Below are 22,011 nucleotides of genomic sequence, written 5' to 3' on the forward strand. Positions count from 1 at the left end.
AGCCGCTCCTCCATATTGTTAACAGCTAAATATAAACATCCCTACTTACTACCATATGACTGTATGGACGTTTAATGGCTGCTCGAAGAGTCGATAGCTCTCAATGACTAAACTTTGCCTGCATTGTCACGTCTGTCGAAGCCACATCTTCCACATCAGCAGATAAAGAGGACTCTCAATGATGTATATGTCATTGTGTACTGCTGGTTGTCTGAAAAGGACAGTTTAATATCACAAAACACACACCCTGATTTCAGAATTTTGGATTTTAGTCAACAAAATATGTACTGTTAAGTTTCCAGACCTTGAAACACAGCCTCAAGGTACCTCTATATATATAAGAAAACTGTACAAAACACAAATATACATTAAAGGCAATTAGAAAGGATCGGTCTCATGAGTGTATAGTAAAAGTGCAAAAGATAATGGCAACAAGGTCCAGGAAATAAAATAGAGAATATTGAAATAGCATAACAGTTCAGTAAAAAAAAAACACAATTTATAAGTTAAATCACCAAAGTTTTATTTCCCCCTTTTTGTCTTAAAAAAAGCATTAAGCACACAAACACAGCACAGTGACACACACACACACACACACACACACACACACACACACACACACACACACACACACACACACACACACACACTGACTTGAGCATAAGCTCCATAATTTCCTGTAGCGGATATGAAGTGATGTTAAATTATCAGCACGGAAAATAAGTTCAATTCATGCTTTCATTTCCTTACAACCCCCCCCCCCCCCCCCCCCACACACACACACACACACACACACACACACACACACACACTCAGAGACACATAATTAAGTACACAAGCAGTGAAACGCACACACAGCCACGCAGATGCACATGCATAGTGACACGCATGAATATACGCAAGGAAAGAGGGAAGAAGGGAAATATAATGCAAAGTAATGAGGACTTTATGGTAATACAGCTGCGTGTGTATCTGTGTGTGTTGTGTGTGTCTTTAAAACATAATTAGCTCCGTCGGGCAGAAATGTAAACGAGAGAAACTTTAATGAAACTCTCCTCTGATCTGCTGAAAGCACACATTCCCGTTTATCTCTCTCAGTTCGTCTCTCTATTTTCTGTCTCTCCACTCAGATAGAATTGAATGTCACGCATGGGACTTTTAAAACCCTGAAGGTTCACATTCCAGTATTGCATTATGACCACATAAGATGAACACAATTACATTGTGTTTGTAAGGTCACATCCACAATTTCTTCCTCTCCCAGCTTGCGTCCATTTATCTACTCTTCTCTGCTGTCCTTGGCGTGGAATTCCCTTTGAAAGCGTAGTCTGGAATTTATTAAATGATCTAAGTTTTGGGTCGATTCACATATGTTTGGGTATCTTCATGTGCTCACATATGTTTGGCTCAGAGGCGGACCTTTCTCAGCCCTGCTTAACTCGAAAAACCACCATTACTCAAAGTCTGTCTCATTCCATTTATAAACTAAAACACTAACCAAAGCTTTTACTTTAATTTCATCTCGAAACCTCATACGCTTTCCATCCTTGCCTCATGTAGTCAGTCAAAATGTCAGAGAATAAATCAGGCTGAGAAAATGTCTTCATTGGAATAAATCACTTGGAAAACAAATCCTATGGCTGGACAATGTCTCAACAAGGTAACACCGTGCAGCAATTATAGATCAAGCCTTTCAAAAGAAAATATTCTCTTCTGTCTACACAGCAAAATGCCTAAGAATACTAAGAACTCAGATTCCGTGTGAGTGTGTGTGTGTGTGTGTGTGTGTGTGTGTGTGTGTGTGTGTGTGTGTGTACACGCCTGAAAGCTTTTGTGTGTGTGAGGTGTGTATCGATGCCTGCGTATCAGGTGAGCTGCTGTCCTTTGAGGAAAAGGAGGGAAATGAAAGAAAAAGAACGAAAAGAAAAAGAGGGAGAGACGGATCGATGCAGAGGTGAAAAGGAAGAACAGGTGAGGATGCGGGAGACACACACAAGTGCATATAAAGAAAAACACGCACACAGACAGACACACAAGTGTTTGGATGAAATATGACTGTTTGTCTCTTTTTAATTCTTCGCTTCCTCTCGACTTACCCACTCCCTGGATCTTCCCATTATTGCTCTCCTGTCAGCCCTCCCTCCATCCTTCTCCCTCACTACTTCTCACATGCCATTTACAAAGAGTCAATTTGCATTCTGGGCGGATTCACCTTTTATAACTCAGACCTGGCCCTGTTATGTCAAAGGCCACATTTAAATTGAACAAAACATCTGCGTGTTAAGTTAAGTGTCAATATATGTGCATGTGTGTGTGTGTGTGTGTGTGTGTGTGTGTGTGTGTGTACTAAGCTATTTCAGATGATCCTCTGCATTAGCGTCCCTCCCTCACCCTGCCCATTGATGAGTCATGACGTGTGTGTGTGTTGGACGTGTCAGAGCATGCCATGGAAACTGAGAATAAATATTGTGTAGTGAGAGAAGGAGAGGGAGAAAGATAGTAGCAAAGGCCATATATTACGAAGCTATTGAAGTAATAAGTCATGTTCAGTTTCTCCTCTGAAAAATTGTTAAATTGTTCCCTCCCACTCCACCTTCACACGATCACTTGCTTTATTTCCGTTCACTCTCTCTCTCTCTCTCTCTCTCTCTCTCTCTCTCTCTCTCTCTCTCTCTCTCTCTCTCTCTCTCTCTCACTGAGCACATTAACTCCTTAATGCTCTGGAATATTTTTTTTTAAAAGTCACGGGGAGCAGACGTGGTTTCATAAAACGTTGGATGACTTCGTAGGCAGATGTCTTCTCACGAAGTCCACATGGACCCTTGCGGACGTGGAACGAATAATTTGAGCCTCAACCCGGACTGACCCACTGACGGGTCGACCATTACAAATTTACGACGTGCAGCCAAAGTGTTTAAGCTGACTGAACTATATTTGCAACTAAGGTGGGGATCCCGAAGTTTCCAAAGATACCAAATATTTACTCCATCTGAGTTCGGGGTGAAATGCAAAAAATTCCCATTTTGTTGAACGGCGCAGCCATTATGCACATCGATTCTTGGGTTTGACTATTTCATAATACGACTCAAATGAAGAGTTTAGAACATGCTGGTACCGAGTGAATCGACGGATAGTGTCGGACGGTGAAATCTGTGACTTTGCTTTGTTTTTTAGGTGACAATAATCAATCTCATGTCTGTGCGTTAAGTACGGAGTTAGAGTCAGGACTTTGTTAGCTTAGTTCATCATAAAGACTGGAGGCATTTGGCAATTGGCTCCGTCCAAAACGGCTACCAACACCTCGAAAGCTGGCTTATCTGGGGAACAAAGGGGAAAGCTGTACGTTAAAGGGTTAACTTGTTTTTGCGCCACACTTTTATCTCCGTCTGACTCTCCCTATCTTCTTCTCTTCGTCTCAGTTCTCCTCCCTTCTTTCTCTCACGCATGCAGTCTCTCTCTCTTTCTCTCTCTCACAGACACACACTGCCCCACCCACGATAATGAGTAAACCTCTTGCTGCCCCACCCAGCCCGGTCTGCCAAGTTACTGCCAACACCTCACACACACACACACACACACACACACACACACACTCACGCAAAAGAATAATCCACAACTCATACAAAGACGCCATTCACTCAACTCACACGCTAAACTCACGAACAACAATTCACACTCAATACTACCACTTACATAGACCCATGTGAGTGCCATGAAACCACACACACACATACACACACACACACACACACACACACACACACACACACACACACACACACACACACACACACACACACACACACACACACACACACACACAGTTCAGTCTATTCCGATCTAATGTGATCATAGCCAATAAGCTCTGCAGCGCTGGCAAACCACAGTCTGTTCCTACCAGTCCATGACATCACTGTGAAGTGAAAAGCATTGTGGCCTGAAAAGTGGGATGAGGGGACTGACTGACAGGTGGTAACCATGGGAACTGTCAGTTTGCCTTCCCGTTGCTGTAGCAACAGTCCAAGTTTCTCCCTGTTGCGAGTTAAAATCTAATTTTAAAGAATGGCGAACGCAACTTATGGGAAAGGAGTAGATGTCATGGAGTCACACGTGCACGGACAAGAGCTCAGAGATATGAATACTCGCAAGCGAGTGAGGATGCTCGTACACACTTCGCTAGCAAATGAGTACTCCAAATATGGCAGAGGAATTACAGGTCTCATTGAAGCGGCTCTCTGCATGAGGTCTAATCCTCACATCTGAATCAAAGGACGCGGAGATGAAGGCGTATTAATAGAAGCCCTCTGAAAACTAATGCTCTCATCTGGCAATTGAGACCCAGATACAAAGGCCTTCAATCAGAGTCGTCGCTAAAAGCTCAAATCAGGGTGTTAATGAGACAAAGGAGACAGATTAGCCTGAATGAGAGAATGGGGTGATTGTGAGACAGAGGTGTGGTAAGAATGAGGGGAGTGGGAGGGTGTGCACACGCTCCACCTTACCCGTAGAAGGGATTGGGACTCCTCTTTAGCGGCTCCTCCTTTCTCCTGTCCTCCTCCACCTCCACTCCCTCCTCCCGCGTACTGCTGTGGCATCCGGCTCTGTTTCTCCCCTCCACCTCCGCCTGCGGTGGCTCCTCCTGGCCTCCCTCCTCCATACAGCCTGGCATCTCCCAAAAAGGACTTGGTATCTCCCAAAAAGGACTTGGTGTCTCCCAGGTAAACCATGCCGGGCGAGGTCACGCCTCTCTTCTGCTGCGAGGCCTCATGATTGGCTGAAACAAACGACAAAGAGAGGGGGGAGGAGAAAAGAGAGGGGCTCCCTCCTCCTGCTCCTCTTTCTACTCCTCTTTCGGGTCCCATTCGCTCCTTGGGCACCCAGAGCAAACCGTGGGCCTGCTCGCCTCCTCTTTCTCCTAGTCCTCTTGTCTCCCCAAGAACCCAGCCTTTCTCCCGCTCTCTCTCCTTCTCCTCACCTCCCTCACTCTTTACCACCCCGCCCGCCTCCTCTCTGCCTCCTTCTGCCAACCGTCCCTCGGGCGGTGCGAGGGAGTAGAGGAGGCGAAGATCCCCCTTGCTTTCTTCTTTGATGGCCAACGTAGAAGGAGCCGAGCAGCCATTGGCCGAGAGCGTTAACGAAGGCGTCAGTGAGGTGGGTAAGGAGGTTGTCAATGAGGGAGAGGAGTCGTGGCAGTGGGCCAAGTTAAAATGGTCGAGGAGGGCTGACGAATCAGGTGCCGTGAAGTCACAGCGCCGACAACGGCAACACGCGTGGACACGCCTGCAGAGAGATGGAGAGGGGGGGGGGAGTGATTGAATTAGAATGAAGACAATTTAATTTCAATAAGGTCAATCATGCACCAACACTGCTTAAATATCAACATAAATGGTGTATTCTTTGTCAAACCATGACTGTACAACACTGTTCACCTGACCTCTTGATTTTTATCATTAAAAAGGTTATTTTGACTCTGAACAAAAGAATTAGGATTTTAAGAACATGCTTTTGTTTTCCTGCTCATCGATTTCAAAATTTGTAAAGCATTCATTCCTAACAGCTTTTAATGGGCTGCGTATGACAGATATTCAATAAAGAAAGTTTGTCATTGATCAAATTTTTGTAGAAAATCCACTCCCTGAATCGACTAAATTGCATTTAAAGTGCATTTGCCCCCTCCCGATTTCCACCGAGCGGGTGGCCAAAAAGTGACTCATTGTTCTACTAAATCACCATGAATCAGGACAAAACAGCGAGGAATGTGAAAGAATCTGAAAGACAATAAATTAATCACTCATCAACAAACCACCTCCGTTTCCTGTTGGCAAGGCCCAGACTGACCAGCAATATATGAAGGATACACAGCATCAGGGGTTTTCCTGGCTCAGGAAACTGTTTAGATGCTTCTTGTGCGGAAAAAATCAATCGAGCATCTATAACAAGGACTTGGACTCCTGTTAGTGGTGGCTCTTGGTGGGCCCATTACGGACAGCTGCTTTATATTAAGCAATATAGGAAAGATATAAACTAGAAGCTGCCAAAATATACTGATAAAAACATATGAACACATGTTTAGTAGAAGAATAATCTGTTTTGTCGGTACTGAGATGATCGAGTTATTTGACTGTTGTTTTGATTGATTATGCTGGGAAGTAGACCTTTAAAGCAAATGACAGAAAAACAGTTCTCAGTTATTTAGACTTGGCATGCATGAGAGGTAGGAGTTGATTCGGACCATTATTTGGCAAATAAGTCAAGTGTGGAACTTCGACTCAAAATACGATGAACAGTTTTTCCACTTATTTCACTCTCATCTCATCCAAAAGCAGCAATTTGCTCGACACTGCTGTTGTTTTCACTCGAGTTTCTCTCACCAGTGACTTCTTATTACTGCCACACTGCAATGGCCGGGCTTTATAACAGTGGAATCTAATCATGACAACGATTTCATTGCAAACATCGAAACTCTCTCATATTGTCATTTATCTGTTCTAGCCGCTCTCGAGCTTTAGATTCTTCTTGGGAACAGGATGCAGCAGGAAAAACTAAAACAAAACATTAATAGAACTTCATAGAACATATACACAACCTTTATTATTTGTAAGCCATTATAAATATATATATATATATATATAAATATATATATATATAAATATATATATATATATATAATATATATATATATATATATATATATATATATATATATATATATATATATATATATATATATATATATATAATAACAGGGCTTTAAACAACATCTTAATCAGATCAAACTAGTCTAGGTATTGTCGAAATTTGTGATAATTTTTGTGTGACTAAAGTGCACCTTGTACCAAGTGCACTTAAATGTCTCCAGATGCTGAACAAAGACACAGTGGCCTAAATTAAGTTTGTACTGATCCAATCCAGCTTTAGCCTAAACATTTACAACAGCTACCTCTGTCTAACATATAACGAATTATGAAAAATAAGAAAGCGGACACATAGTATTCAAGCTTAAGTTATTTTTTAACAGTGAGCTGGCATCCCAAAAGTATGAGAAGTCACTGTATAATTCTGCTCTTAGTGGGATTTATTTGGAGAATACAGAGACATAATTGTAAAAGATCTGTTGAGAAAGAAAACTAATCAATAAGAGAAGATCGTGTCAAAGAAAGGTCTGCAGTAGGGCAAACCAAGGATCCCTCATAGCAACAAGTGAAGATGACAAATGTAATGTAATACGAATGTCTGTTTTTGGTACAAAAACATCTCTAAATGTTTCTTTTTGCAACAGCAGTGGACTATGTTGTCTATTACACATTTAACGTGTTAATATCATCACATTTGGTTGCTTCTCCCATATGGATTAAGGACTTTTAATCTGTGACTGGTCCCAAGAAGGCCAACCCAAATGCATTTGATATGTGAGCCGACAGCGTGCACGTCTTTTGCCCTGTACAAATCAACTAAGTCTGTAGAGAATAACAAGTCCAGGTTTAGGATCACAACCCCTACATGTTCTGAGGTCAATACACACCTGCACATAACACGTCTACAGACACACACACACACACACACACACACACACACACACACACACACACACACACACACACACACACACACACACTCATACTCATACTCACCTAGTGCTTATAATTACAATCAGAGAAAGTGTAATAAAATGCTTGCATCTTATTTTGAAGCCCAAACACTCTTAACACAAATAGCCAAACAAATACTAGTATTGTAATTATACTGTATGATGCACATTCTCAGCTATCACAACAAAGGAATGTGTTAGCAGGCTCTTGCTGGTGTGTGCCTGTGCCTCACAAGTGTCAGAACCTCAGCGAGGGTGATTGGGTGTAGACGTTGTAAGGAAGATTGATTAGTTTGTTTCAGCCGGTAACTTTTTCTCCACCAAACACCACGGCCCTTTGTCCTGAGCAACATGTAATTAAATCCTGAATTTTGCTTTTCAAAAACTTGGCCTTTAAGGTTTGGTGGATTTTAGCGGTGGTGTGAAACTTTCTGGCTTTATTTCAGTTTTATTTGATTTGGGCCCCGAGATTCAGAGCTTAGATTTTGTTATGTACGTGAGTGGACTGTTAAATCCCCTCCACGCTGTCTCATTCTCCCTCTAGCTTTGTCACCCTCTCTCCCTCTTCTCTCCACTTTCTCCCCTTTTCCTCCAATCGCTTGTCTTTCTTTTTTGCTTTCCTTTCTGCCTGTATCTCCATCCCTTCTCTCCCCATCTCCTCCTTCTCTCTGCTCTGCCCTGAAATCAATCAAACTTTTTAATCTTGCATTGATTCTTAGCAGTAACGTACTAAGATGGCTCTGTCAGAATGTAATTGCGTGTGTGTGTGTGTGTGTGTGTGTGTGTGTGTGTGCAAGAAAACATGTTTACGTGACTTTTTTTGTGAGCATATATCAAGAAGCAATCCAGACCTGTAATCTGGATCAATACTTACATACACAAAAATATTTCACACAATCATCAGTTCTCCTCAGCCACAACTTTCCCACACCACCATCTCTCTCTCTCTCTCTCTCTCTCTCTCTCTCTCTCTCTCTCTCTCTCTCTCTCTCTCTCTCTCTCTCTAACTAAACAAATGATAGACACAGCTATGTATGCGTGTTTCTGTAGGCAGCACATTGGCTGTGGAGACTTGTCTGACCCCCCCAGGCTCTTAAAGGTCTGTGAAACCGAGCTAGTCTTATTTAGCAGGTACAGTATACACAGACAGTACACAGACATTAGCATGTGCAAGCAAAAAAAACAACATGTTACTGTGTAGCATCCTTTGAAAACCAAAAAAAGTGGAAAAAGACTTTGGAGAGCGTGGCTCCAGGAAGGATAGTCAATAAAAAAAATACTAGTAGTATTCTGAAATAGAGCATAACCACAGATTTTACAGATCAAAGTCTGTTTACGAGTCACGGTGAATACTACTGCATATGTAAAACAAGTTGGATAAAGTATTTTGTAGCTCCACAGGGAGCTGCATGAAATCTAATTGCATCAGTTGGGGAAAACTGAAAAGTACAAATTTTGAAAATTAAACAAAAAGTCTGACATTCGTTGCCGGCTTCTAATCTTTGCTTGAGGCCAGCGGCCCGAGGCTACATTTGCCGCAACTAATAAAACACACCCTAATCTCTGACTGAAATGTAGCCGTGGCAAGTAGCATTGTGTCTAAATGAATTGAAGTAAATGGGGACTGCGATTAACAACAGCAAAACAATATCAAAACATCTGTTGACAAACTCACATACAACCTGTGCAGTATAATCCAAGTCTCATTTATCCAGTGGGATGCTCACTACTTCCCAAACATATGCATCTTTGCGGAAACCTTAATATTTAAAACACGTTTCCTTCTGTGAGTAAAGTATTCCTTCAATGTCAGAGTGCAATGCTAAATCGGGGGAGTACTGCTTTACAGGCCTTGTACTTGAAGTGGATACAAAGTATGACAATAAATAGGAGTGTACTTAAAGCAGAGTAGAGTCACAGGACAGCGACAGCTTGAAAAGACAGTGATGGAAGGCCGCTTGTTTAAATCCTTTCTAGAGGAACAAAACCAGATTCTCACAGCTTCATGTCTCAGAGTTGATTCCAAGATTAGATGAAGCCCTTGGTAACTCAGCGGGTAACGGGACCTGGAGCTGATATTGTAGTGCAAGACCACACTTTCATCTCCCAATCAGATTCAAACTGCCAGTATTTGAGCGATACACGGTTCTCTCCCTGACAGTAGGCAGTGTCATAAATCCCAGACTGAAATGGGCAAAATGAGCGATGAGTTTGAGAGACTGAAATACTGCAAACAGAAAGTGAGCCAATACGTTTCCGTAAAAAAAGGGGAAATAGTCTAAAAGCGTCTAAACTTATAAGTGTAGAGCCACGAAATATTTTACATTTCTAAGTGTAGCTCATCACAGTATGGTGATACTCAGGTATGTGATGCTGAAAGATGAGAAATCTGTGACTATCAAACGAAGTCTGAGTTGCTTCCAGGTGTGGATGTCTAAATGGTGTCTGCGAGTGTCTCAGGTATATGATTTTTTTAAATGGCTTGTTGCTGAAAATGAGTGCGCTCAGTCAACATGTTTTGGGTAATCAGGTGTAAAACAATGCTTGAATCCCAGCACAAGCAATACTTTATCATCTCCCTGACTTGAGGAAGGAATTTATTTTCATACTCAGTCATCCAGTAACAAGAACATTTTGTCAAAGACACTAACTGGAATATAAAACGCAATCAAGTTTCAAATTCAGTCACCTGTTTCAGAAAAGGCGGCAAACTTGATTTGTTTTTCAGTATGTTTCTATATTACTTGTGACTTTCAAAATGTTATGTTGACTAAAAAGCAGACTTCCTATGTGCCTTTAAAGAGTTTTAATACCCTTTCACGTTCAACCCTGTGAAAAAAACACTATTAGGTGGAATCACACATAATCTCATAATCACAATTAATAGTATTTAATCAATGTTCTCTAATCTGTCTCTCTCTTACCTGTAGTGTCTAAAAATCTCTTCTTCCACTTCCGTGATGAAGTGACACTTTGTACAAGAGTAATCCCTCTCTCCTCCTCTCCCCCCTTCCTTGTCTCCCCCAGCCTCTTCCTCAGCCTTGACATGTGGTGGTGCCCCCTTAAGGTTAATCAGGGAGTGGCAGCTTTCGTAGTGCTGGAGCAACACGTCGATGTCGGTGGTGGCGAACGCACATTGGTCACACAAGTGGGTGACGCCTGGGATCAGAAAAAAAAGGATCATGTTGAATCTATTGACATAAAAAAATAACATATTCTGACAAAATATAGCAGATGAGGTTTAACTTTGAATACCTTGTGTGACAACAGGATGAGCAGGGTTAGAGGCGTTAAAAGTTGATACCGAAATCACACCGGGGTCACTTCTAGGATTGGGAGGGGTCATGCTGGGCGAGGTGGCGGTGGCGGGTTTCGATCCGACGGTGTCCTGCTGCTGCTTGGTGGACAAAGAGAACTTGGAACAGCATTTCGGGCAGGTGGGCTTCCGACACGCAAAGGGGTGAGACACCTGTGTGGAAGAGTCAGACAGAGCTCAGTGAAGAGCAGCGTGGATCTTTGCACGCGTTAGTCATTACTGTGCACCTGAGGTGAATTTAGACTTCAAGAATTTGTTTTCTTCTGTTGTGATGCGATTGTGTTTTTGTGTCTGTGCAGGTGACACCCGGATGAATGTGGATCATTAACTGAATGATGCCAACCCCAATTTTGGCTGTTAACCATCCTTCTTTTTGCATTTTTAACAGCTGCAACGGCGCCGTTCAGCAGCTGGCACAAAGGAGGGTGGGGGTGTGCGTGGGCAGATTGGGGGAAGCGAGGGAATTTTAACTAGGCTGGAAAATTGGAACAATTAACTTTACACTTGTTCATATATTACATTTGTATTTATTTGGGCTTGCAAAACACCACAATTCTCCTTCTAATTGCCAAGCAAACACTAAAACACCAAGCAAATAAACATTTGAATATTTTATTAATCTCACCTCCCCCAGGTGCTTGTGCGGCTGACAGAGGCCCTGTGGACAATACATGCAGTGCTGAATGCAGCATCTGTGGATGGAGTGGTTGTGCTGGTAGTGCAGTAGTAAAGGTGCTACTACGATCACGTCTGCACTGTGGGCCATCGAGTATCGGAAATCACACAACTGACAGTTGTAACTGGTCACGACTGCTTCTGAATCACTGCTGTTGGGGTCTCCTAGGAGCAGAAAACAAAGAGCAAAGGGTCTGTTACATAAAACAGTAATGGTATGGAAGTATCAAGCACCAGAATTGATAACAAAGCAGGGGTCAAGCAGTATTGAAGAATTTGTACCAGTGGATAAGTAAAAGTCAGCTGCTCTAGGAAGAGGATCATAGTACTAGAGGAAGTAAAAATCATTAGACTGCTATTTAAAGTCGCTACTCTTGATCTTGTGGCTGCACAACTAAAAAAGTATGTAAAGAAATTCAGAACCACATTTCCCCGTACTTTCTCCCATTTCCTTACCTTGGATGGTGCTGGATGGGTTGGATGATAGATCTGTTTTTCTGCTTTTGGACGACATGTGGCCTCTCTCTCCACCCTCTCGTCTCCCTCCTCTCTCCCTCTCTCTGTCCATCGCCCCGGGAGTAGAGTTGCTGGGGCTCATAGTATCTCCCGTGGTCATTCTATGTCTTTGTTCATAGTGCTCTAAAAGCTTTGTCGAGCCCCCCGACCACTCACAGCTCCAGCTACAGAATTTACACCAATAATACATCTGCACGGCATCTCGACCGGGCTCCCCCGTCCAGCTTGACGGGTCTGGAGACGCCCTGACTGGGATGGAGTACCCGACCAAAGAGTCGTCTTCTGCTCTCACCGCGACTCTCTCTGCCCCGTCTAGGATTTGACTCCCCCCCTTCCCCTGGTTGTCGTGCATTGCCAGGTTATTGGTGGCCAGCAGGGGTGTGGTTGGCGGACTTTTGACTTTATTTGGATGCGAGGACATGAAGTGTTGTTCGAGTTCTAGGGAATTACTGCCCATGTAGGTGAAATTGCAGAATTTGCAGCGAAAGTACTTGGTATTCCCCTGGCAATCAGAGGTCTTCCGGCCAATCCCGATTAGCGTGCCACCCAGCGTCACCTGTTGACGAGCAGAAAAACACGAAGAGGATTATGTCACAACAGGATTAAAAATCAACCCCTGAATATCATACATATTATACATACAATTCAAACTTGAAAGATCGTTTGTGAAGGCAAAGAAACGACTCGGCAACACCCTGATCACCACCAAGGAATGCATTCATCAAAGAGTGTCGACAAAGAGTGAACTTACATATTTGGGTGTGATAATGGATGACAAACTGGCATCTCAATTAGAGCATGTAAAAACAAAAGTGTCTGTTTTTAACAAAGTCAAGTATGCGTTAGATTACAAGGCAATGAGGATTCTGTACTGTTCAAATATTTTGCCATTTTAGCTGCTGTGTGGAAGTGTGGGGCAACAATAGTGCCATCAATCCATTGTTTGTAGGAGATAAAAGAGCGGCAAGAATAATTCATAAACTGACTGTTTATTAAGTCAGGACTATCGAAAATAAAATAAAAGTAGTAGTATTAGTAGTATAGTATCACCAGAACATTTACAAAAGTTTGTAGTTCAGAGGTCGGGGACCATTGAAGGAAATTTTATTTTAGTAATCAGTGTTGTTTTAATTATTGTGTGTGGCTTGATTCTTCTTTGTCTGTTACTGGAAGTATTCGTTGTTAGGTAACTGTAATTGGAAAAACCATCTCATTCTATTGTTTATGTTTTGAGTCAGGAGTAGGCAAAACAAGATTTCTTTCTTGAATGTATTAACAGAGTTGTGTTCCGATTGTGATTTTTATTTTATTTTGCAAAAAAATAATGAAAAATCTAATGAAATTGTCATTTGTAATTCCTATGCAGCAGATATTAAATACATGCTTCAGTTTACAACAAACACAATCCACCTTTTTCTATATGTAACTGTAACAATTAAAGGCCGCTCAAACTTTAACTAACTGACCTATAACACAGCTATCAGGCTCTACTGTGCAATGAGGCCAAGATTTTGTATTACCGAGCGAGCAACCTGACACTCGTCTGCTTTTTATTAGCTTAGCTCCTTGACTGTAGGAGATTATATTGTGCTGCTTGTTATATTGGTGAGCAGGCAACCTGGCAAGTCTTACATTGACATACATTAGACTCACTGCACAATATGGATTTGTCTCTTTATGGACCTGTGGTTTGGTGCTGACTGCTGGCAGCCTCGTAATGGAGGTTTGGCAAGAATGTAAATGGTAAACTGCATTTTTAGTGAGCAAAGACATATGGTTTCATAATTTTCTTTAAATAAGGTCATTTAGCTGGATTTTTGACAGAGAAAATGACGATTAATTTCAATCATAATTATCAAATTATTGTACACATTTTGATGTATTTTTAACACTTCCAATAAATCTTCTATTTATTAATTAATTATTGCATCCAAGTCATCATTTTTTACTTTAGGGAGAAGAACACTGTGAACATTGCTTTGTTTTCCTTTTTTGCAATTAAATCTTGGTCAATAAACTTCTTATGGTCTCTTTGAGTGTCAAGGGCAAATACGATGATAATAACTAACAGCTATTGCCTGAGCAAAACATTTATACATCCTACAAAAAGAGTGCGAGAAGTAATATAAAAATGTGAGATGGTACATTTCAGCTTTGTGCAGGGGAATTACTTCGGAAGGCTAAATGAGAGCCATTACTGTGTGTGATCTCACAAAAGCAATCATCCAATCATCACGTCCCACAGACCCTGCCCAGGCAATTAGAGACGAGCCAAACATCAAGTCATTATGGCAAGCAGAATAGACAGAAAGACACAAAGAGGAACATGAGAGAGAGAGGGAAATAGAGAGAGGAGAGGCTGAGGACAAGTGGGACAAGGGAAAAGTGTGCAAGTTGAGGAATAGAGAGGTGGAGAAGAAATAGACGAGAGATGGATGAAAAGCAAATTGAGAAGTGAGAGAACGAAAAAAGAAAAAGGGAATTTGAGTAAGAAAGAGTGGGCAAAGAAAGAAGGCAGAGCCGAGTTGAAGGTGAGGGAAAGACAAAGACAAATGATGAGAGAGACGACTGGAGAACAGAGGTAGAAAAAGAAAGTTAAATGTGTCTGACAGCTGTTTCATTACACTGCCTAACAGTCGATTATAACTACTGGTTTCAAAGCCTTCCTCGCTGTCTCTTCCACTCCCTTCTCCCCTTTCCTCCTCTATCTCTCTCTCCTGCTCTTTCCTTCTCTCCTCTCTACCTCTCTTCCCAGAGTCATTCTTCCCGCAATGTCATTGGTTGACAGGGCATCTCGCCTCAGCAAATGACAACATGGAATTTTCCAAACGTAGGCGGGAGAGAGAAAAAGCGAGCGAGGAGGGATGGAGAGAATAGAGACTCCTTTCATTCGTTTTTTTTTTATACTTTCACTTTTTCTCCATAATGACGACTTAAACCCACTGGATTTTCTATTTCTGACTCTGCGTCTGTGTTTGTGTGTGTGTGTATGTGTGTGTCCATTACGTGACTTACGGCCATTACAAACTCCTGGTTGAAGTGAAATGAAACTCCTTGACAATTCCTCATACACACACATACACACAAATATACGAAAACCTACACGTTTATTAAATCATCTTGTTTAAACCTTACAGACAAAACCCTAGTGTTCACACACCAGTCCTAAACCTTGACCCAATTGTTACCAATTACCGGAGCGGTCCAAGTGCAGACAAATTACAATTAATTAAATTACAATTACAACCAATTACAAACCCATGATATCCGCGTAGCCCTCTGAGGTGGCTATATTAGTTCACACTACACGTCTTTAGTCCTGGTTTTCTAATCGCAGATAGTTTTTGGAGCTTCCCTACAAAAGCCCCAGATGAGAGGCAAATTGCTGTCGGCTCGGCGCTCGCTGTTAAAAGGTGCAGGCCGAGAGGATCGCCAATGTTTCATCTAGCAGGCTGAACACCTGACCTGTCGGGGAGCTACAGCCAATGAGAGCGCAAGGCACGTGTTGAGGGGAAACTCATGGGACAGGTCACCTGTAAGTCATCCAAAAACTGAGCTTTGACAGAAACAACTAAATTTGAGCAATGTATTTTACAAAAGGATGGCATGTTTTTGTTTTTTTTATAAGGGCATTAGATCACTTTATTTGATTAAAAAAAAAATGGTGCAATGTTGTGTTAAATTAAAATCATTAATATTCATGAAATTGTGAATATTTTCTCATGAAATGTTGGAATTTGATACTTCCGCCACATAATGAGACAGTTTGATGCCAAAATATGTTTAAATCATGAAACACAGAATTCAGAAAAATTAAAATTAAAATAACAACTATAAAAATAAAAACAACTAAAAAAAAACGGATTCCGTCGGGCCCATTGAAATGAAATGATAAAATGTAGAAATTATAACTTATGCTCTTAAAAGACCTAATTTAGAAACTAAAAATGAATGGACACACTCAACCTCAGTATTTATGGTCAATGTGTATCAATGTAGTTATTTGGAAAATAATTTGTTAATTGCCATATTGACTATTGAGAGACAGGACTTTCGAGGGAAGTGATAACCTGTCAAACTACTAAAAACCACGAATCAGTATGGATATATTCTTGATAATTAGCCCGTGAGATATGGACAGAACATATTGCAGCATTCATAAAACTCGAAATGTCAACTCTGTAAGTAAACGTATTCATTAAATTTGATGAGGTTGAAATTGCTTTCAGTAACTCGACAATTTCTGGATTCATTTTCCTGCTACATTAGAGCAACTCAATGTCTCCTCCTGACCGTCTAATTTACGAATGATGGCCTGTTGGAGGCCTGTCTGACAGACACTTCTACTTCTCACTTGAAAGTTAATTTAAAACTGCCCATTCTGCAGCCTTACAAAAATACCAGATGATAAATACTCATAGTCATTGAAGCATATATATATTGCATGTATTCCAATACATGTGTTTAAAAGACACATGTTTCTGAATGTGAATGTCAAAGATCAAAGCTACAGTAAAACTCTGAAGATCTGCATGAGTTTACATGAGACAATAAATAATGTGTGCATGCTGAGAAATGCCAATTTTTATAGCAAATACAGCTGACATATAAATAATTGTGTCAGAGGCTTTAATGTCTACTATAATTAAACTGTGTTCAATGTTAAGCAGAGACTTGGCAGGTTTTTGTACTCACCAAAGTCTACAGCTGTTGATTTCACTGATTAGTATCTCTTAAATAAAACCAAATCATTGAAGACCCAAATTGATTGTCTAATCTGTTGTTGTCCAGACTGCAGGTGCAAATTACGTCTGACTTTTTAATGTAGCATGATGGAGTATAATTACGGTAATTGAGGGAAAATTCAATCATCGTTCAGTATATGGATGACGCTTATCTTAAAGGAATTATGAATTGCACCTGAAGCTTTGCTAAATTCCTGTCTTTAGCCTGCAAAGTAGCTCCCATCAGATACTGGACTTTGTTCTTTTTTTTAATTTTTTTCAAATTGAGTGCTGAATATGAGGGATTAGCACAGAATATTGATTTATTAGCCATCATTTACAACACTAGGATGCATGATGTGCACCTGTATGTGCATAGGCAATGCCTGAACGTGATATATGAAGCAGACTGTGTGTCCGTCTATGTGCGCGGCCTGTCTGCCAGGTGCACTATTTTTCTGTGTCTGTCTATCCATCTGTCAGTCTATTACATTTTATAACATGCCCCCACAATGCTTCACTGTCCAAATCACACACACCTTATGTTACAAATCAGTTGCAGTTTGTTCGACCCAATAAATTACTCAGTTCAGTTAAGGGCCTAGATTTACAATAAGAAATATTTATAGTGAAAAGTTAACTGAATCAATGTATTCGAGCAGAGTTTGTCAGTGATATTCATGTTTGCAAGTTGTTAAGCAAAAATAAAGTTTACTACAATCTGCACTGATTTTTTTTATGAAATGCTGGTAATATTACTACTTTTTCTCGAACAAAAATGAACGCCCTTTGTTTGTAATTATGACAAGCAGATGCAAAGATGTAAAACAGATGCATTCGTACTTCTGCATTGCGTCTAACTGAAGATCTCTAATGAACTCCTTGAAACAGTTTGAATTTCAAAGCCCGTCGCCTTCCCTGTTTGATATATTTAAGGGCCCACATCTCTGTTGCCATGAGACCAGTGTGGTGACATCAGCGGCACATTATCTTTTCAATTGTTTATGTATTTTAGGCTTTCTTAGACCGTGAACTCTAATGACCATGTAAGTTGTATTTGCAGCGTAATGCTCACAGGAAGAAGTTCCCCAAATCTGAGAAAAACAACAATAGATAAAAAACAAATAAGGGGATAGCATGTGCACCAAGTGGACAACTTCAGTTAGATTGAGGACTTTATCATGTCAGTGAAAAGGATTGTGAAACTGACCGTTACTAAGGGCCATCGGCTTCAATAATGCCGGCTTTTGACTGGACTGAGGAGGAAACAACAGGACGCTACAAACCAAAGCTTTACTCAACCGGTAAGTCTTCGTTTCACACGATTTATTCAATGCTGTCACACCAAAAGAACCATTGTGTGGCTTTTTTTTAATTTGTTGCTTCTATGCTCTTTTGTGTGTGCTTTTCTTTTCTTTCTTAACTTACTAACTTTATAAATTATTACTGCTTCTTTGTGTACACGGGTTCTGTGGCCCATTTTTTTTAAAGTGAAATACGCATGCGTAGTTAATATGGGAATGAAACGCATAACTGCATTTTTAACACTTTGTGAAAAGAAGTTGGGCATCATCATGTATGCGTTGAATCTATTCATCTGTATTACTTAACTGCGGTAAGTGCTTACCTGTACGTCATATGTGCCATTCATCATAACTGTCCTGTGCTGCTGAATGTGCATATCTGGTCTAGTCTTCCCCGACTCTTTGGCTTGGTTCCTCTGCCCCGGTCCCACCTGTACATCTGGGAGCAGAAACACATGAAGGGGTCAGATTTTTACAAGCAGATAAACAAAGAGGAGGTCAGACTGCCAGAGGCACAATGATCCAAGGACACGTCTGACTTCTGAAAGAAAAACAACGTTTGGATCAACAATCAAACCAGTTGTTGTTGAGCAGAAAGCTGGAGTTACCTAGAGGTGTGTTTTGGGGAGCCATGTTGTGGAGGGCCAGGATGTGCGTGTCGAGGGCGGCGTCCTGCCGCGTGCGGTTGTGCAGACCCAGGTGATACTTCCTAAAGTGCTTCACCAGGTCGGCGGGGTCGTTGCCATAATAACCATAGCCGCACACGTTGCACTTGAAGTCCTGGAGTTTGGGAGAGGGGCTGGAGGAGAGCGGAGGGGTGTCGGTTGTCGACTCCTCCCCTCCTTCCTGTCGGGGGAGGAGGTGGGGAGCAGAGAGGTGATCTGCCTCCCCTCGGCCTCTTTCCCTCCTCTTTCCTTCCTCTAGCCCCTTCTCCCCGTCCTCAGTCTCCGACTGGCTCTCGAGTCTGTCTGTCAACGCCGCTCCCCCTTGGTTGGCTCTCCCCCCTCTCCCCCTCCTCCCCCGTCTCTCCTCGTTGCTGTAGCGCTCGCCGATGGATGAGGGGGAGACCGACGAGGATACGCACTCACTCTCTCCCTCCTCCTCCTCTTCCTGCTCACCATCTCCCCTGATCCGGTCGGAGGACTCCGGTTCAGAGGGTCGGTTTATTCGTTCGGCTTCTGCTCCCACTCTCCCCTCCTCCTCTCCCTCCTCTTCCTCTTCTCCTGCTGGCCTCCTCCCCTCTTCTTCCTCCTCCTCCTCCTCACCTCCCACACTCCGGATAGGGGGATTCTTCTTCCTCACCATCTCTGAGAATTAGAAAGAGACAAGAGGGAGAGAGTGACAGAAAAAAGTTATTTTTTGTTTCATTGTTCATCGATATGTTGACAACTAAAGCATGTACACTATATATTGTGTATGTATAAAAGAACTGGGAGTCGAAAATATCAAGCAGATCTTCATAATCCCTTGAAATCACTAAAAGATACAAGGTGTCTCCAGGGCTCAAATAATATACTGTGGATCGCACACACACACACACACACACACACACACACACACACACACACACACACACACACACACACACACACAAATACCATTTTCTGACAATGATGTATGTGTACAGAATAGCTTTAATTCAATTTACAAATGTCTTTGAACGCCGAAATCTGTGACGATCATAAACCGCAGACCTCGTCAAAGAAAAACAGCCTCAGCAAATCAGAAACATCTCAGCTGTGAGAGATTTTTCAGGGGGGTGAGTGTTGGGATGTTTGTTGTATCTTTAAGTGCAACTTTTTTCCCTTTTTTTTCTCTCTCTCCCACTCTCTTAAACCAGGGAGGGAATCTTTTTTATCGTTATGGAAACCATCCGTGAGAATCTTCAACGCATGGACCACATCAAAACCCAAACCATATCAGAGAGACTGAGAAGGAGGGGTGGTAGAGAGAGAGAGAGGGCGAGGCAGAAATGGGGGAGACAGAGAGGAGAGTGAGAGGGACGGGGAGAATGGCCAACAGACAACCACATCAAAACCACACTGCCCGTATCAGAAAGATGGATGAGGGAGGCGGCAGACTGCAATTCATCCCCTCCAGCACTGCACATTTCGCTTTCTTTCTTGCATCTCTTTCTGCATGCCTTTCATTCATTTGCTGGCCCACAAAATTCTCCCTTTTCTCATCTCTCACTGTCTCTCCTGCTCTATCTGTGTCACCTCATGTCCTTCTTTCTTTCTTTCTTTCTATTCTTTACTCTCTGCTTTTCTTTCCCATTTAAGTTAAACCCCCTTTATCTTCACCAACCTCTCACCACCGTTAGAATCAATATAAAATACCTTCTCAAAAAAGCACTTCTCAATGCATTTTCGTAATTTTTAAAAAATTCTCTACTGCCCTCTTTCAGATGCAATAATAATTACTACAATAATTTCAGTAATTCCATCATTAAAATCTTTCTTTCAGTTCCTGCCCTGTCCCTCCCTCTTTCTTCCCCCCACCATTCCTCCCCTCCCTCCCTTATAATCACTATACAAAGCCATCAAATAACCAGCCATGTGTTTTATGTTAAACCATAATGTTTCTTTTGTTTGAAAAGAGAACAATTGCGGTCGCTCTGTTCACAACAGTAATGACAGAGAGATGTGTTTTCCGAGCATGTGTGTGTGTGTGTGTGTGTGTGTGTGTGTGTGTGTGTGTGTGTGTGTGTGTGTGTGTGTGTGTGTGCCCGTGTGCGAGCGAGCGTGTTTATTTGTGGTGGTTCAGTTCATATTCAGTTGTAAACAAAGTCAACCCATTGACCCATCGATGTGTTTGTATGTGTGAGGGGTAGTAAACACATTCAAAGCCAAAAGACGCCTGATAGACGCCAACAGCTGATCACTTTTAGATCACTGCAATATGAGGGGGACATACGCTAAGTGTGTGTGTGTGTGTGTGTGTGTGTGTGTGTGTGTGTGTGTGAGAGAGAATAATGCCTTTTTAATGATGTGTGTGGATTGGAAGCGAGATAGCGTGCGTGTGACCCTGTGACTAACTCTGTTAGCGTGAGAGATAAACACTAGTTGTTATTTACTGATAGAGAACTGCAAACAGTTAAAGCACGAGAGAATCAGTGCGCACACACACACACACACACACACACACACACACACACACACACACACAAACACACACACTTCTAAAGAAAGACGAGTACAAGGGAATGTAGTTGAAAACAGATAATCACATGACCACAATCAAACACATGTAGATGAACATAAACAAATTAAAAAGGACCATATTTTAACAGCCCTATAATGTAATCTGGTGGATTAGGAAGAGAAGAGAAAAAACACACACACTCACAAACACAGAAAAGGAGTAGAGAAATGACAGAGGGAGGGCAGCTTTCTTGGTTGAATCCAATTTTCTCTCTTTCAATGGCCTTTCTAGTATTTTACCATTTCTTTTTTCCCCTCTTTCTCCACCGTACAACTATTAAAATAAAGCAATTTATGTCTGAAAGGGCCCACGCCTAGACCAGCCCTGGCACTCACTGTGTGTGTGTGTGAGTGAGTGCAGGGAGCAGAGGAAAATCTCATCTGATGTTCACCACACCCAGTCAGAATTCATCATTCACACACACACACACACACACACACACACATATACACACTGGAAAACTACAGATCGTTGTGGTAAAGCAATGAAGCTGAAATCCCGACCTACTGTAAGAAGCACTGACTGACCTAACTGTGTTTCCATCTGCCCCAAATGATTTCAGTGGCGACTTCAAAAGTTGATCAAAGCAATAAGGACAAAATTAGGAGTGATTTTGGTGACGGGGAGGGAACGGGAACTAGTAAGAGTGATATTGTCATCTATCATTTATTCACACTGGCATCC

At 41.8% G+C, this 22,011-nt stretch overlaps 1 protein-coding gene across 4 annotated transcripts in view; it reads right to left on the reverse strand.

The window, feature by feature from the left end:
- trps1 (trichorhinophalangeal syndrome I) overlaps nucleotides 1-22,011 on the reverse strand; it is a 111,129-nt gene that overhangs the window by 41,083 nt on the left and 48,035 nt on the right. For all 4 annotated transcript variants that reach the window (XM_068734366.1, XM_068734368.1, XM_068734367.1 and 1 more), the window contains exons 3-9: nucleotides 18,732-19,430; nucleotides 18,447-18,562; nucleotides 12,036-12,651; nucleotides 11,530-11,744; nucleotides 10,844-11,057; nucleotides 10,513-10,747; nucleotides 4,503-5,280 (exon numbers count right to left, since the gene is read on the reverse strand). In XM_068734366.1, coding sequence (XP_068590467.1) covers nucleotides 4,503-5,280; nucleotides 10,513-10,747; nucleotides 10,844-11,057; nucleotides 11,530-11,744; nucleotides 12,036-12,651; nucleotides 18,447-18,562; nucleotides 18,732-19,430 — 2,873 coding nt within the window. The remainder of the gene's footprint in view (nucleotides 1-4,502; nucleotides 5,281-10,512; nucleotides 10,748-10,843; nucleotides 11,058-11,529; nucleotides 11,745-12,035; nucleotides 12,652-18,446; nucleotides 18,563-18,731; nucleotides 19,431-22,011) is intronic.

The sequence above is a fragment of the Cebidichthys violaceus genome, unplaced genomic scaffold (genome assembly GCF_023349555.1).
Source record: "Cebidichthys violaceus isolate CVI_PGR_0920_01 unplaced genomic scaffold, fCebVio1.0.p SCAF_63, whole genome shotgun sequence".
NCBI lineage: Eukaryota > Metazoa > Chordata > Actinopteri > Perciformes > Stichaeidae > Cebidichthys > Cebidichthys violaceus.